The sequence below is a fragment of the Chroicocephalus ridibundus genome, chromosome Z (assembly GCF_963924245.1).
Source record: "Chroicocephalus ridibundus chromosome Z, bChrRid1.1, whole genome shotgun sequence".
In the NCBI taxonomy this organism is placed as follows: Eukaryota; Metazoa; Chordata; class Aves; order Charadriiformes; family Laridae; genus Chroicocephalus; species Chroicocephalus ridibundus.
The window spans coordinates 46,124,974-46,142,492 of record NC_086316.1 but is presented as its reverse complement, the minus strand read 5'-3'; the positions used below and the strand labels follow the sequence as shown (position 1 = coordinate 46,142,492).

Sequence of the window (17,519 nt, the reverse complement as noted above, 5' to 3'; positions counted from 1 at the left end):
GGTATGTAGAAAGCACCTGTCATTTTGGTATGTGAGCATTAGGCAGATTTAAGCAAATCCTGACTACAGTTTTCTAATTAGAAATGGACTGACTTTAGTCACTAATGAATTCAGACTAGCTAATTACAGTAATTTGCATTTACTGCAGCAGGTAGCCTGCTGTGTGAAACCTGCATAGACTTGCAAAACAGTTACTATTAGTAACTGGGGGTGGGATTTTTAACCATTTTGGCTACCTTTCTTCTGTGTTTTGGTGTGCGATCTTGCGGTGAAATGCGATCCTATAAAGGATGCACAGGCTGCTCAGGATCCCTTTGTGTTTCCTTACAGATGAAGTATAAAGTAATTGGCAAGGTGATGGAGGCTTTTTGTAATCTATCACTTGATGCGTTCAGAGGAGAGTCATATTGTTAAATGTGGAATATAGGAATTTTGCGATTGTGGTGGAGACTTCAGTCTTGGTTTTGATCAAGTCCTCAACTGATGATTTATAACATTTTTAGTCTCTCCCTCCCTCTCAATCATCTCCAGTAATCTGTCAGTATGGGTTAGCATCGTGGCGATGGGAAGCAGCAGTACGTTTTATAATGTTAAAGAGATGATTGCTTAGAGATTTGAGGGAGTACAGATGTGTTTTGTGCCTTATGGGCTTCCAAGGTGACCATTCAGTTCTCTGAACTGTGTTACAGAGCCTGCATAGCTTTATCAGTATGGCAGAACCAGTCCTGTTGTCTTAGTAATTAGGTTGCACAAAATCAGCTTTGCAAGGACATAGTGTATTTTCCTTTGCTAAAATAGCATACAGCAAATGGGAGACAGTTTCCCAAGGAGTGGTTTCTAAAAATGTATTACTTTAACAAATACTTACAAATTTAAAAATAAATTACTTCATTAGCTTTTGTTTAATATTCAGTAACAGTTTCAAGCTAAAAAAAAAAACCAAATTTACACAGAAAGTACCTGAGACAGTCACTGATACTATGAGGAATTTTTTCTAGGTGCAGGTGAGGTGATGCTATAGGCTCAACATCTTGCAAAACCTTAATTGGTAGTGTCTGTAGGCAGTAGTTTCTCTTCCATTCTCATTACTTGTTTTTGTCATCAGATACAAATGAGACTCACTTGTCGGAGCAAAATAAATTTAACCCTGTTAGTTTGCAATGCTTTGATTTACTACTCAATGCATCTCGCCAATTGTGCACAAGGTTTTACTTGTGCCACTGCTTGCGGGAGGCCTAGTCTTCTGGAAGGAAATTCCTGTAAGCTTACCCATTTCGTACCCATAAATCCAGTATCCTCACTGTGCTTTCCTCAGCCTTTTTCTGCAGTGTTTTACTGAATAAGCAGTCATTTCTCAGTCCTTCTTTTAGTAGATTGTGTATTGAAAGACATGGTGTTACAGTTTCTGGAAGAGTAAGGCAGATATGCTGCTCTTTGTCCCCATGGGTAGTAAGCTCCCGTTGATTGCATCCTGCCTGCCTTGCTGTTTCGCCTGGGCTGGGAGGTAGTGTTGGTAAGAACTGCATACAGTGCAAACTGAATTTAAGTGAAGTTCTTGTTACATGTGTAAGTTGTTGAGGCTTTAATACAGTGAGAATGATGGACAGGATTTTCCATCTCCCCTGCTTCTACAAAATTTGAACACACCTGCTTGTCCTTCAGATTTTACCCATCATTGGATACTGTCTCATTTATAAACTTTCTTCAATTAAGTCAGCTGGAATTTAAATGACATTGAGGCCCTTCTTTAGCATAGACCAGTTTTCTGCAGAACTTTTTTTAAAAAAAAAAAAAAAAAAAAGGCAGGACAAGAAGATGTAGCCAAGGGTCAGTAGAAGGTAAACTGTTTATACGCTTTCATACGTGCCAGACAAGCAGGCCTAGTCACTTCCATTTTCCACAGCATCACAGCAGCTTAGAAAAAGCGCTTAGTTAAGGAAGTCTTTTTTACTTGTGGAAGGTTCTGTGTGTAAGGGAATGTATGTAGTGAGAAAGTTGTGTGTCAGCTAGTTGAAGGTTGAAGGTCAGCTAATGGGAATAACCCATGTCAGACATGGGAATAACAAATAATTTCACCGTGTGCTTCAGCAGAGTAATTCACTGACCCAAGACATATATGTTTTATTACTGTTAAAAATGCCACTCGTTCTTGTCTGACCTTTGCATTATTTTTGCATTGTTTTTAATGTAAGTTGCATTACTTTTATGTAAGTCATCCTCTCCTCCAACTATTTTAAATGAAATTTTTAATGAGACTCAAAAGGTTCTGGAAAATGTTAACTTTCTGGGAGAACAGTGGAAATGTTACACTGATCAGTGTTGTAAAATTCGTGGTAAGAAGGTGAATGTTTTGCGTATTCCCTGAGAAACTCTGAGCAGGACTTACATTTGGAGTTTGTTTTTCACTACATTGAATGTGCAATGGAAAATGTAAAGCTAGTTCCTTTTTGGGGTGCTCAGAATCCACTAGAAGAACATGTCATGGGGTTCTTCGTGTTCAAGAAACAGCATCCATAGCTTGCTAAACAGTTGTGTACTGCCAGAAGACTTTTACTCTGGAAATATGGGGATGCTTTAAAGTACAGGCATACCCTTCTTGTGCCACTTCTCTGTCTATTGTTTTGGAGTTTAGTTGCCAGTAATCCCTTTCATGCCTTAAAAAGACCATTAAGTCAAAACTGAGCTTCTGTCTGAACTTCAGTTTTCTGAGCAAACTCTTAGCTTCCTGAGACAGAAGGCCACTTTTAGCAGTAAAACCAAATAAACCTATGGCTTGAGTATGTGTGTGCATGTACTCATGCAATGCGTGGATTTTTCTTCTGCAGTGGGTGCTTTGCCTTTTGGAATGTTTGCAGTATATCAAATATTGTGACTAATTTTTCTCCTCGTTTTACAGGTCAGGCACTGAAGGGTCTGGCTGTGTACTATATGATGCATTACAGCTGGGTGATTATTCTGTATTATATTTTAAGCTGTGATGTTGGAAAGATTTCAGGTTATATCATGTAAGATAAACTGATCAGTTCAGGATCAGTTTTAACTGGAAATGTGGAAAAAAAATGTTTCTGAGAAGTGTCACAGAAATGGATATACCAGTGCTATATGGTGATCCACTGTGTTTTCCTGTAAAATTTAATTTCTTGAGGGGAACCTAAATACTCAGTTACGTAACTCATAGTGGATGAAACATTTTATTAAATCCACATGAACAAGAAGCAAAAGATCTGAAGGCTAGTTCATTTTGAAAACCTCAGTTTCAACTGCTAATCTTATTGCATACTGTAATGGAGAAGTCTTCCTTAAGTATTTTGTTATTTGAATCGGGGCTATATAATGCTAGTGTGATCTGAATTAAATGCTTTTGCTGAATGAGATTTCTCCAGAAAATCAGAATGAGCTGTTAAATTAGTGAAATGTGAAGGGATTCTACCACCACAGACCTACTGATATTTTTTGCCTTTTTAAAGAAAATTCATCATTAATTGAAATACATACATTTCATAGTAACTCTACCACATTATTAGAATATGCATATAATGTTTATAGCTGTGTTTTAATGGGGTATTTCACATTTTAATTTAGATAGTTGCATGCTTTGTTTCTTACTAATTGGTTTCTGTGTGCAACAGGCCCCAGGCATGGAAGAGCTGATATGGGAACAGTACACTGTGACCTTACAAAAGGTGAGTGAGCGCCTGTTATATTTTTAGTTTTCAAATATTCAAGCACTGTTTTAGTCTAAATATGTTTTATGACAGATGTTATTAGCATATCTGAGTCTAGAATAGGATTAATTTGTTGTCCAAATTGGATGTTTTTCATTTTAAAGCTTAATTGCTGTTGCTTATACAATAGCGTGACTCTTTAATGATAAGAGTAAATTAAATTAACAATTTCAGTGCTACATTTGCTACTGTTTGGTCTTTGTAATGATGGTATAATATACCACGTGCCAGCCACATAGCTAAATTAAAAACAAAGCAGATGGTTCTATCAAGCAGTTGTGGTTAATGTCCAAGCTTTATAATAATCACTGAACATGACTCCACTGATTTATTTTTTTTAATACTTTAGAATCTACCAATGTAGAATCTAGTGGAAAATTAGTGTCATCAAAATTTCTAAAATACATGGACTATAGATGTCACTTTAAAAAAATTCTCCTAAGAAAAGAGGAATTATATCATTATGTAGAGTCCTTTTGAATTAAAGAAAGCAGACCACTTCCTTCTGAGTTCTCTCATGGCTAGGCTTTCACATCATGGTACAGAATGTGCGCTTTAGTGGCAGTGATGATAGTCCTCCCAGCTGTTCTGACGATGTGGGTCTGTGAGCAGCCTGTACTGCGCTGCTTACATTTTTTTCACATGTTCTACAATGAACTCAACTTGATCACCCAAGGTAAATTAGCGGTCTTTCCTACATAGCCTGTTTTATGTGCTGAATTGTTGGGAGGGGATTGTTTTTCAGGTTACAGAGGTAGACAGGAGAAACATTGCAGAAGCAGACCTCAGTTCCTGTAATTTCCAACTTTTCAGATCTTTAATATCCTGTAAATGGGCAGTACTTTGCCTCAGAGACACAGGCTTATACTACTGAAGTCACAAGTCGCTTTTTTCTTCTTCAAAGAAATAACCACTGAATATTGACATTAGTGGAACAAGAGCTGGCATGTGATGAACACACGCTCAGGGGAAAAGCACAGCTTTAATTTGGTGTATTGCTTTGCCACTATGTTAAAAGATTTTGTTTAAATGTGGCATGATTTGTATTTTATAGTAATAGGAGGTCTATGTTAAATAGCTGTATCGCAGGTGGAGTGATTAACTCATAAGAGAGAAGCAGTGAAATATTTATTAATATAAAACAGTGATTTAACAAGGTTTGATAGTAAATGTGACAGTGTTTTACGAGATTCGATGGCAAGGTACACTTGGTTATTTACTGCATAGAGGATAGGGTCAGACGGAACTATCAGGGAGACCTTCCAGTTGAGGCACAAAGTTCAGAAAAGGGACCCCCTTGCTTTCTAAACTCCTTCTCGGAGAGGAGTCTAGGTGTGGCTGGATCTAGTCCTAGTCCCAGACTTGGTCCATGGTTTATGTCTAAAGGATTATATATGCGCAATCAATCCTTTATGTCACTTAGCTAAGATTTCAAAGTTAGCGTGCTGTTAATCACTTACCAAGAAACTGTTGCGGCAAGGAATCTCGAGGAGTAACCTTGAGTGGGCATCCCTGCTCAAGGGGAGATGCTGGTGTGCAGCCCGCTGCTGTGCAGGAGAGCTCAAAGGCCTCTCGGGCTGCCCACTATTTATACAGTAAGACAATTGACCTATAGTCATATTTGCATAGCAACAAAATGTCTAGGTCCCCATTCCAGAAAGTGTTTGGCTGTGTTGCCAGCCATCCCCTGAAGTCCAGGTGCAACCCATCACAGCTCCCACTGCCATTCACAGCTTGAGAAGGAGCTGGGGCGTAGGGGGGGAAGGGGAGAGAACACTGCCACAAGCTGATAAAATTAAACTTGTGTGTTTAACAAAATCTATGGTTTTATACACACATTCTTGTCTGTAGTTTCGTTATGCTAACAGTTTTCGGGTCTAGTGTTAAAGACATCCTTCCTTCACACCCTATTAAGTATTTCTGTGATTCTTATGAATGCTGTCTTAGGGCATTTATGGATCTGATATGGATCTTCTATGACAACAGGTTTGACATAAATTACATGTTTAAAATAGTTGATCGTGAGAGAGGATAATTACAGGGAATTCACAAGTTCTCTGCTTGCTTTTTGTAATTGACCATGATCTTGTTTAGTTTGATCAAGGAGTAGGGAGCTATTACAAACTAGATAGCAGTCATAATAGAGATGAGATCCTGGGAAAGCTGGTTTAATTTTCCAAGCATCACTAACAAAATATATTTCTCTAACAATAAATTTGGTACAAATAACCAGTGGTATGGTGGAGCAAAATGCAGGCTTGAGTTAGCGAGTCCTTTGCTTGATTACTAACCATCACAAAGCTGTAGACTGAGGTTTTGGAACATGGGAACATGTCTTGTTACACGGATTTGTAAACCGATCCCTTTTTAAATAATATCTAGATAGAGTGCAATCACAGGAATATTCACGTTACTCTTCTTTCTCCCTATCAAAATTCCTGTGGATGGAATTGAGTCTTGTTGTATTTGTTTTTGTTGTAAAGGATTCAAAACGAGGATTTGGGATTGCAGTTTCTGGCGGCAGAGATAACCCTCATTTCGAAAATGGTGAAACATCGATAGTAATTTCAGATGTTCTCCCTGGTGGTCCAGCGGATGGATTACTTCAGTAAGCAATTTCTTATTTCTCTGGCATGTTTTGAGGACCATGGCTGTAGAATGCGTAAAACCTTCAGATAGGCTTCGTTGAAATGCTGGTGATTTAACCCACTCAAGATCTCATGCCTTGTTGAAACCCTACATATCTGTTTTATATATTAATTATAAAAAAAAAAATCAACAAAACAAACTCCACATGGTGTTTGCTATTTGTAAGAAATTAAATTTTAGTGGTGCTGAAAAGCTTTTATAGTTAAGTATGTTTCTCTTAAGATTGCATTCCTTTTAAAGGAACAGTAGAAATACTTAGTATCTTAAATCATTCTCCCTGTTCTTCCTCCAGGAAACACATTTACTGATCAATCATTAGTTTTCAAGAGAATGGCTTAAGTCAGCCCAAAGAAGGGTCTTCACTCCTAAGGTGTCACGAGCAATAATGGGGGAAGGAGGAGAAACAAAAGTGTTTGCTAGTATTTATTTTATATTTGAAAGAAAAAAAAAAAAGGAAATAAAGTATTTCTGTAGTCCTCCTGGTAACGTCATCCTTGGTGAGGCAACATCTATCATGGACAAGTAATTTTAAATCTGAAGGCTAAGATAGACAGTTTCTACCCCACTGCTGATGAGTTTTTCATCCTTTGACCTGGAATACCTGAAGAGGACTAGACAACTTGGAAAAATGCCAAAGTTGTGCAGTAATAGTAATTCAAAAGATAGATTCTGGCCATTTTGCCAAACATTCATTTTTGGTGAGGTAATGAAAAGGCTGACATGGGAGTAATTATTGAAGGACTGGATAAAAGGATTATTGTGAAGCAGATAACAAACCATTCTCATCACAAACATACAAAAACTCCATTTTATAGCAGTGATCCCTGTACAGCACCACTGTCATCCATTCTGTTCCATAATCGCCTACTATTTGGGAATTAAGTCACGTCTACAAATTCAGTAAGATCCTAGGTAAATTGACGATGACAAGGCAATACAAAGCAATTTGAGCACATTCAGACAAAAAATGTTCTGAAGAAAACAGAATGCAAAGCTGTTCCTCCCAACAAACCAAGAATATGGGCCTAACCTTCAGAGTGTGGGGGAATTACATTCCTGCAATCCTTTTTAGCGTAGAGTGAGCAGAAATAGATGGGAGCTGTTGATGTAAGTGTTACGACATTAAGTTTAATACTGACTTTGGATGCATGGACTGTGAAGAGAGCTATCTTAACTCTCAAATAAAGCCCAGATGAACCTGATACTGGAATATAGCATGCTGTTCTGGCATGCTCATTCAGGAAAAGGAATTGGAAGGGTATGAAAAGAGGCACAAAAATCATTCAGGAGTTAAGAGAAAGTGCCTTACAAAGAGAGGCTTAAAGTATGTAATCTTCTTATTTAAAAAGAAGATTGTGATGTGACTTGATTACAGTGAAGAGAAAATAATGGTTACTAAAGATTTCTTTTATCTACCAGAAAACAGCACGGTAGCCAGTAATTGGTTGAGCTAATGCTCTGACTGTAAGGTTAGTAACTGAGTAGTCACCAGAATAAACTAATATGAGGAGTGGTAGATTTTTATTACTCTTTTTTTAATATCCTGCACTTTTTGCACTGAAATGCTTTTCTAATATGTTTTTTAATTAGTCATGTGTTATGGGACTGTCTCCTGGGATGGACTGACTTAAGTCTTAATGGTCTATTTGACATACAGGAGGTCTGAATAGACAACTTTGTAATCTCTTTTGGCCTGCGTTTTATGGCAGGGAGGACCTTTTGTCTATTACAGTTTGGTTGGGTTGTCCCCCTCTCTCCCCTCCCAATCATTTTTCTTCAGAGTAGATGGGACCTGAATACCAGTCTTTCAGAAAAGTATACTAGAGTGGTACTTGTCAAGATTTGTCTGAATACTGCTATGGCTGCAGCAATTTGAAGCTCTCTTGAAATTCTTTTGTTGGTGTGGAAAAAATCTAGCACTAGGTGAGAAAGACTAGGAGTTCTGCAAGAACTAAAAAAAAAACAAACAACAAACTAAGTTTTAATGGTCATCACAAACATTCTTTAAAAAACAAAGTCATCTTTGACATTATGCTTAGGTCTTAAGCTGGACATAGTACACATACAAAGATATGCACTGCTACCTAAAGTCTAACTTTTAAACATACTGAAAGCTTTTTCTAGTGTTCAGATACTGTAGTGTTTGTATAACAAACATAGCTTTTAAGCAAAACTCCCTGTTACAGTGAATGAAACCTATAGGTTCCCCCTGAAAAAAAAAAAAAGAAATTTTGTTTCAGTGTTTTCATGAAGACTCCTCTTCAATCCTTTTTTACTTTTTTTTTTCTTCCCCTCCCCTTTCTTCCAGAGAAAATGACCGGGTGATCATCGTTAATGGAACCCCAATGGAAAATGTTCCACATTCTTTTGCAGTCCAACAGCTTAGGAAAAGTGGAAAAGTGGCCACCATTGTAAGTAAATTACAAATGTATTCACTGTACAGTGGCATGTACCTGTGTAACCAGTCAAGAGTTTGGTTTTCTTCTTTGAAGTGTACTATAAATATGTAAAGTAAAGCAAGCCTTTGCCTAATAGAATGTATGAAGTAAATACAACAAAGCAAAGACGTAGTTTCTACAGGTGAAACAAATGGATATTAACAACAGTGTCACAAAGTTGTCCTGTTGAAAACCTGGGAATAAAATGTATGTCCTTAGTCTTTAATTTTACTGAATAATGTGTGGTAGTTGGAAAAAAAAAAAAAGGGCAAGGCAAATAATGTCCTGCTTATACAGACATTGTCCAAGAATTTGCTGTCCAAATTGGCTTTTCTTAGTTGAGAGAGGCATCTACAGCTCTCTTTTGGGGGCTTGTCAATTTTTTAGAAGTCATCTAGAAAAAAAAAGTATTCATTACTCACACTCTTGCAGAGATAAAAGAATGTGGTTTCTGATCTTTTTTTTTTTTAATTCTCTTACTTTTCTTTATCCTCCCAATTAGTAAATATTTCTTCTGAACATCTAAGTAATCTAATTAACTGCTTGTTCTGTAAGTATAAAATTGTTATTTCCACACCACCACCCTTTGTTTAAAGTGTGAAGACTATTCATCTGTTGATTTTCACATTCTGACCATTGGCGGGTTTGTTTGTTTCATGTTCCACTGAACAGGTGGTGAAAAGACCAAGGAAAGTGCAGGCTGCGGCACTGAGGAGAAGCCCCTCCCTTGACTATGAGGACAGAGCTTTAGATGTAATGGATGACCATGCAGAATTTGACGGCAAAAGTGCTCGAAGTGGCTACAGCGAGAGAAGCTGGCATAGCGGTAATGGAGGTCGCAGCCAAAGCTGGGGAAACAGCCTGGATCAGAGCTATAGAGATGAACACGACAGAGGGCGTAACCGAAGCAGAGACCGTGATAGGGAAAGCGCCTACAACCGTGATCGAAGTCGTGGTAGGAGCGTTGACAGGAGCTTGGATCGAGATTATAGAAGAGATCGTAGCAGGGGAAGGAGCATTGACAGGGATGGTGGCTATGAACGAGACTACAGAGGAGACTACAGTCCATCCAGTTATAGTCATGGATCTCAACCTGATCCTAGATATGGGAGAGAAGCGAGGAGTCAAAGTCAGGACAGACTTCGTTCCCGAAGTCCTTCCCCTGAAATACACCATCAACATGAGTATCTAGGACCGCAGGATCAGAATGGACCGATCAGTGTTCTCTTAACAAAAGGCAGACATAATGAAGGTAGGTATAGTAGGGTAGGAGAGGAACTGACTTTTAATACATCTGTTATTTTAGTGGGGAGTGAGATGAGCTGAATATTCTCTGCTTTTACAGATTACATACTGAGTTTTCTAACTAATTGCTTACGTTGTTATTTCATTCTTCCTGCCTGGTTTAGGGTGCTTTTTTTGCCAGCACCTTGAACTTTACCTTTGAACACAACTGTTCACCCACATTGTTTCAGTCTTTTCAAACTGCTGTGTCCTTTGGTTTTCCATTTTCTCTGCCCTATTCTTCTGGTTCTGGTGGGAAACCTGGATCTGATTATGATACACATTACACTTGGCACATCTACAAAAGGATCAGCTACAAAGGGTGAAGAGTAGACTCTGCCTTTAATAGTGCAGTTACTTCTTCCCTTCAGTATAATTAAATCAGTTCCAAGGATTGTTTGGTTCTGAATGCATAGTAATGTAGTTAAAGAATACTGAAATAGCAACAACCGAAACAGCCTTTCCTTGCTGAGTACTGGAGTGTGTAAATGAAAGCAAAAAACCTGATCTTTCGTGTGCTGTGAAGTAAAAACTCTTGTACTATAAAGCATATTTGAGATTAGGTTGTGCATTATTTTCTGTTTGGGTTTTTTTGGGGGAGATGTAGCAGCTGTTTTGTGGGGATTTTGTGTTGTTGGTTTTTTTTTTTTTCCCTAATCTGCCCCGTTGTGATTTGTAAGAATTTTCTGCTCATGTAAGCTTTGTATGCAGGAGGTGACCTCTTCTTTCTTTGACTCTGGCAAGGATCCCTTTCCTTCCTTCCTCTTTTTCCCATGTGTATAATGTTTCTGCTTGTCAAGATATTGCAGATAGGTATACAAATAAGGAGAAATTTAAGGTGTCTTCATTAAGTTTTATATGTAGCTATTAATTTTGTAGTAACTTCTGCCATTCATATGGATACTCTGCAAACTCACTCAGGTGTGGTGATTTTTTTAAAGCAGATAACTGTTTTTTTTCCTTTTCTGTTGTTCTAGGATGTGCGTGTTTTAAGAGTCTTGCCTTTCTTTTTAAGTAGCAAATATACTGATCCAAGTAACTTGGATCAAAGGAAAAAAAGGGGGGTGAGGGGGAAGGAAAAAAAATCCTTTGCCTGAAAGAACCAAGACACACACTGGGGTACAGATAGGACAGGGTAGGCATGCAGCAACTAGTAAAAAAAAAATAATAGCTCCTCTATTAGCGCTTTCTGACACTTTCCCTTTCTATGCCATGCAAAATATGATACAGAGGGAGAATCTAGTCCAGCACCTCCAGAATGAAGGCATTGTTTTCCCATTGTTGAAGGTGCACATTAATCATCCGTCTTTGATTGTTTTTGGACTGCTGTTTTGTTCTTACTTTCGTGACAGCACAGAAAGAGGAGAGTTAGCCTAGTGTTAAGTGGGTTTACTAGGTCTGCTTTTTTCCCCCCCTCCCCATGGTGTAATGGGGTGTGCTGCATGTACACCGCGTAGTTTTAAAAAAATGCATCCTTGCTTATCTTCTAAGATACAGTGCATTATTTCCCTGATTCTAGAATATGGTCTCTTCTAAGATATAGTGCATTATTTCCCTGATTCTAGAATATGGTCTCCGGCTTGGAAGTCAGATCTTCATAAAAGAAATGACCCGTACTGGCCTAGCAACCAAAGATGGCAACCTTCATGAAGGGGATATCATTCTCAAGGTCTGTTCTGGTTATACTGCTAGCAGTTTAGCAGGCATTTGTTATAGTGGTTACTCTGGAGTAAATCATATTATAGTCAAGTTCACTATTAAACTTGAGCACAATATGGACTTGTTTGGTTACTTATAGTGTTATTGTTGCCTTTTTATGTCCAGATTAATGGTACAGTGACAGAGAACATGTCTTTAGCTGATGCCCGGAAGTTGATTGAGAAGTCACGGGGGAAGCTCCAGCTGGTTGTCCTCAGGGACAGAAAACAGACACTGCTCAACATTCCTTCACTGAACGACAGTGACTCAGAAATGGATGGTGAGGTTTAATACAGATTAAAAATTCCGGACTCTGTGGAGGGACAGAATGGAGCCTGTAATGTTTTGCTGTGGTAGAGTGGTACTAGGTTATTTTAAAGAAAAAATTAAAAAAAAAAAACAAAAAACAAAAAACAAAAAAAAAAAAAAAAAAAAAAAAAACAAAACCAAAAACAAACCAAACAGAACCAAACCAAAGTAATAGCATCAAGCCCACTTCCTTTAGGTGAAAGAATAATTTTGGAGTAATCATAAAGTTAAATTTTGTGCAGGGACAGACACAGAAGCAGAAATGTTCATCTGGCAAAATCAACCTTACTTCTCAGAACAAACAAGTCAGTTGCTTTAATAAAAGACTTCAGTTTTAAAAACAAGTGGATTGGACTGGTCTCTCCTTCTGAGGGCATTAATATTCCTGACAGTGTTCAACAGGAGGGAAAAAATGTCAGGACAAGAAGAAATTAAGTCCCCCTGGACAACTGGTTTCTATTTCCACTATCTATTCCATACAAATGATCCCTTACAGTGTATGAGCTATGTTTCTCAACGTGATCTTCCTTTGGGAAGGGCTCAGGATGTTTAAGGGAGTAGGATGTTACCTTATTTAGTGCAAGATATTTGCTTCTCTGATATCAGAATACTGGGTGCAACTTTTTGTAGGTTTATTGTGAAGACAGACACGGTTCAAGTCTGAGAACTACTCTGTTTCTTTTGTCACTGGAAAGCACTGATGTGAGGGCTGTTAATGTGAAGGTGGTCTTGTTTGGGAACCTCCAGGAAACCTCAAATAAAAGGCTGCTAACGCTAATTAACGGGTCTTTCATATGCTCAAAGTAGTTGTGTGATGTGAGTATGTTTCCTAAAGCTTGTGTGAAACCTTTCTGAAATATTTTTGGAGGGACAGGGAGGTGGAAGCCCAAAAAGGCATACAGCACTCTTTGAGCCCTAGTCAAATCCAACTTGGGAGTATTCTTAAAGATTCAGCATATCTTGTATGTCAGAGCTTTGTAAACACAGTGATCAGATGTGCAGATAATTTAAACAAATACTGCATTTCTTGATCTGCTGCTCTCTTTACAGATATTTCTGAAATAGAGTCAAACAGGTCATTCTCCCCACAAGATGACAGATTACATCATTCTGATCTAGAGTCACATTCATCCAATGAAAAGCTGAAAGAGAAACCAAAGTAAGAAAGTCTTTTCTAGTCCACTTTTCTAACACTTGTCGAAGAAATTCTTACAATACATGGCATTCTTATCTTATTTCACTACACTTTTTTTTCTTTTTCTTTTAGTGCAAAAGATGATCCATCCAGCAGGATGTCCAGGATGGGAGCAATGCCTACACCATTCAAATCAACTGGTGACATTGCTACTCCTGCTGTTACAGTTGTAGACACAAACAAAGAAGTGAAGTACCAAGATGATCCAGGAGGTCAGAGTTTGAAGTTCTTGATTGCTTTTTTTCCCCTGGCCACAGAATGTCTACTCCCCTGTCATGTTGACATATCTAGTATACTCTTCATGTCAACCCCATCCTGACACACAGAAGAGGTCTGTCTTTGCTTTGTGGTGCAGAGAGAGAAGAAACCCCTGAGATTATTTGATGGCAGTTGCTTATTAGAATTACTACCTCAAAAAGCAAGTACTCTCCTAGAGCATCTACTGTTGCCTTCAGCAGCCAAATGAAGCTATTCCTGAAGTCTGATCTGGCTTGCTTGAGAGGGCTGCGTAACCCTTCCTTGACCTTTTTGTTCTTTTTCAAGTATTAAAAAAATAAAGGGAAGTAAATAAATTCTAGTCAAAGAGATGCTTGACATTTAAAGCTGTATTAATCTTTGGCATGGAGGGGTTTGATTGCTATCTGATAGCTAAAAATTGCTGCCATTTATAATTTTTTAATAGCTCAGTAACTTCTATTGGCTTTTTTTACATACAGTGTCTCAACCAAAAGCAGTTACAAGAACAATTCTTAAACCCAGCCCGGAAGATGAAGCAATATATGGGTAAGTGGCAATTCCCATGTTCTTTTGCATTCAGTGTTCTTCCAGTGACCTGTACCTGGTTCTTGGCTGCATGGGTTTGTGGGATTTTTTGCCCATTTGGATTCATATTCCCTTTATAGCTTAGTGCCAAGAAGAGATATCATGGCTTCTAACTGGCCATATTGGGTGAAACTTAGTTTTAGAAGTATCTGCCTGGAAGGTATAGACTTGCCTTCGGCCTGGAAGGTATAGAATACCCTGTGCTTCTGGGCTTACATGGTAATGTACACAATGGTATGTTTTCATATTTTTATTCTGCTCTATTTGGCACTTTGATATAGTATTTGAAGTACTATGATCATTTTGGGGCTCCCCAGGACAAGACAGACAGTGACACACTGGAGCAAGTCTAGGGAGTTGGCGGTTGCAGCATATGACATACAAGAAAAGACTAAGAAAATTTGGTTTGTTAAGCCTGGAGACAAGAGGACTGAAGGAACATCTTACTGCTCTCTGCAGCAACCTGATGGGTAGTGGGTGTAGAGAAAACAGAGCCATACTCTTCTCAGAGGGGTAGAATAGTAGGATGAAGAGCAAGGGACACAAGCTGGAACACAGGAAATTCTAACTTGATATAAAGAAGAAAACTTTTTATTATGAAGGTGGTTAACCACTGGAACAGCTTTCCCTTGTAGGTTGTGGTATCTCCCCCACCAGACATACTCAAAAACATAACTGGTCGAGGCATCCTGAACAGCCTGCTTTGAGCAGAGGGCCATTCTAACCTGTGCAATTCTATGGATATGTATTTTACACCTCTTCTGTTATTTTGTATGCACACAAAAGACAACACGTCACTTCCCCACAATATTAAGATACAAAGAGAATGTCCTTTATTTAATTTGTAAACAAGCTTGTTGCAAGACAAGGCCAAACATATGCCTATTTCTGTACAAGCCGGCAACTTCTGTACAGAAATTGGTGTCTTTTCTTCAAATCCAATGCCTGTGCAGACCATATTGCAGTCTCTGCTTAGAAATGAACAAAATACTGCTTCCAAAGTTTATTTGGGGGGTGGAGCGTTGATGGTCAAATGGAACCTAATATTGTTGATTCTTTAACAATTAAGATACTATAAGTTGCAAACTGTATTAATAGGAAATCAACTGACATGCTTTCTTTTGAGAGTTTACAAATATAGAAATTGAACACAGAGGAGCACTGAGATTCTAAGGAGAAGCCTAAAGATAAGGTTTTGATGATACTCTGTAGCTGGGAGTGTTTTCTCAAATGGATTCTCTTTTCAGGTCATTTCTGGATTGGACCCTGCATATGTTGTCATTGATGTGCAAATTAATCAACTGATTGTTTTGGTGAAGGGGAATTTATAATACAGGCTTAGGGTATTACTGAGAAAGGCTGACAGATAAGTACTGTCCTCTGTGCTGGAAGGTCACTCAAGCACACAGCTTTTCTGACAACAAAAAAGCTGAACCTAGTCCAGTGGCTTCTCCCACTGCAACATGAAAGGACTGATTGTTAACATACCAGTAGAGTATACTTGTAATGAGAAATAGTTACAAAAAACCATAGAGATTTCTGTCTAACAAAAGTGTTAAACGGCAGAGAAAATAGGTATAAATTCAATTTGTATGACAATTCTCAAGCACACAGAGGAAAAAACAGTGGCTAGGATTCCTTAATAACTCAGGCTGTTTTCACAAAAAAACCCAGCTGCTCATCTGAGAGAGGATCCAATAGGCAGGCAACTATTTTATGACTTCAAGAACACAGGGAGTTGTTCTCCTGCTCTGTCAAGTCTGTGTATGCCACTTAGTCGCTCTTCCTACGTTCAGTTTCCACACCGAAAAATGCAAATTCTCTGTTTCCTTCCCTCACTGAAGAATAACCTGGGTAAATATAGCCTATATTTCGAAAGAAAGGGGCTAAGATTATTATTATATGATTTTGTTGAAAGGATTGCAATTTTTTTCTCTTGAGTACCTGTTATTACCATACACCTAACATCTGGCCTTACTTCCTTTTTCTACCCATAAATCTTTGTAGTCCTAATACAAAAATGGTGAGATTCAAGAAAGGAGACAGCGTGGGTTTGCGACTGGCTGGCGGAAATGATGTAGGGATATTTATTGCTGGAATTCAAGAAGGTACCTCAGCTGATCAGGAGGGACTGCAGGAAGGAGATCAGATTCTTAAGGTATGGGTATAAGTATATACTCCTGAAATGCGAATAACTTTTGTATTTTTTGGTTTCCTTCTTAGTGGAAATATGGAAGAAATTATCATCTTAGGAAGTCAAGTTATTGCTTTGGAAGTGTGTGTGTATGTGGTAGAGGGATCTTACCAAAACGAGTTTTTGATGGAGAATTGTATATCAAGCTTTATTGTTTAAGGTTATGTGGGAGGGTGAGGTAGGAGAAATATTAATCAAGAAAAATGCCCCGAGATGGGGGAATAAATTTTCTGTACAATGCTAGTCTTAAAGGAGGAAAAAATTGAGGCCAGCATATTTTTCTTCTTTCATCTTTCTCCAGTTTCCTTGGGTCACAGTTATTTATTTTTCCAGTTTCTGAATTATATCATCTATGCCATTACGTCCTCTTACATTATATGTTTTTCTGAAAATTCAAGTAGGAGGCTAAAGTAATTTTCTCTTCTGCCTGTTTTCTCTTGTGATAACCTTGATATCTCTTGTAGCCTCTTGGAGTCTTTTAAAGTAGAAGAAACAATCTAGCAGTGCACATCCAGGCTTTTGTTATTTCAGAAAGATTACTGTTAATGGCTGGAATAAAATATTTCTTATGGCAACAGACATCTATGTTGACTTTAAAAAAAAAAAGTATAATAAGGGAAGAGAATATTTAAGATATTTTAGATGAAACAAAAATTTTTGGTTAATACTTTTATGGCTGGTTTTTCAGATGTTGATGGTTTTGTTTGTTTTGTGCTTTTTTGGTACATAGGTAAATACTCAAGACTTCAGAGGCATTGTTCGAGAAGATGCTGTTTTGTATCTCTTAGAAATTCCCAAAGGTGAAACAGTGACAATTTTGGCTCAAAGCAAATATGAAGGTAGGTGCTTTGAACAAAACTTATGTATATCCATGAAGCTTTTAAGCTCTGTTTTGCCAGTAAAACCACAATTAATCTCTCTTGTGCTTATTCTTGATAGCTTTTTAGTTACCCTCCTTTTCAGTAGTTTAGAGGATAGCTTTATACCATACCACAAGGGTCATACAGATGTGCATGTGTGATGTGTTTGTTTTTCAAAGCACTTCTCCATCTCTTTCATTATTAGCAAATAGCATCTTGTCTTAATCCTGAAGAGTGGCAATGTACTGCTTGTTCCTTCAGCTTTTAAGTCTGTAGCAGCTGGCCCAAGATCTGCCGTTGGTATTCTTTTTCTGCTGTGCCTTGGCAGTCACAAGGGATTCAGTC

The 17,519-nt window shown here is 38.1% G+C and overlaps 1 protein-coding gene across 6 annotated transcripts in view; it reads left to right on the top strand.

The window, feature by feature from the left end:
- Positions 1-17,519, top strand: part of TJP2 (tight junction protein 2) — a 69,465-nt gene that overhangs the window by 40,227 nt on the left and 11,719 nt on the right. For 5 of the 6 annotated variants that reach the window (XM_063320855.1, XM_063320856.1, XM_063320854.1 and 2 more), the window contains 11 exons: positions 3,630-3,683; positions 6,209-6,333; positions 8,683-8,785; positions 9,485-10,064; positions 11,662-11,765; positions 11,921-12,074; positions 13,154-13,262; positions 13,371-13,510; positions 14,015-14,081; positions 16,128-16,278; positions 17,045-17,153. In XM_063320855.1, the coding sequence (XP_063176925.1) occupies positions 3,639-3,683; positions 6,209-6,333; positions 8,683-8,785; positions 9,485-10,064; positions 11,662-11,765; positions 11,921-12,074; positions 13,154-13,262; positions 13,371-13,510; positions 14,015-14,081; positions 16,128-16,278; positions 17,045-17,153 (1,687 nt within the window). In that variant the 5' untranslated portion in view covers positions 3,630-3,638. Of the gene's footprint in view, positions 1-3,629; positions 3,684-6,208; positions 6,334-8,682; positions 8,786-9,323; positions 9,363-9,484; positions 10,065-11,661; positions 11,766-11,920; positions 12,075-13,153; positions 13,263-13,370; positions 13,511-14,014; positions 14,082-16,127; positions 16,279-17,044; positions 17,154-17,519 lie in introns of those variants that run through there. The other variant, XM_063320857.1, reaches the window with a different exon arrangement.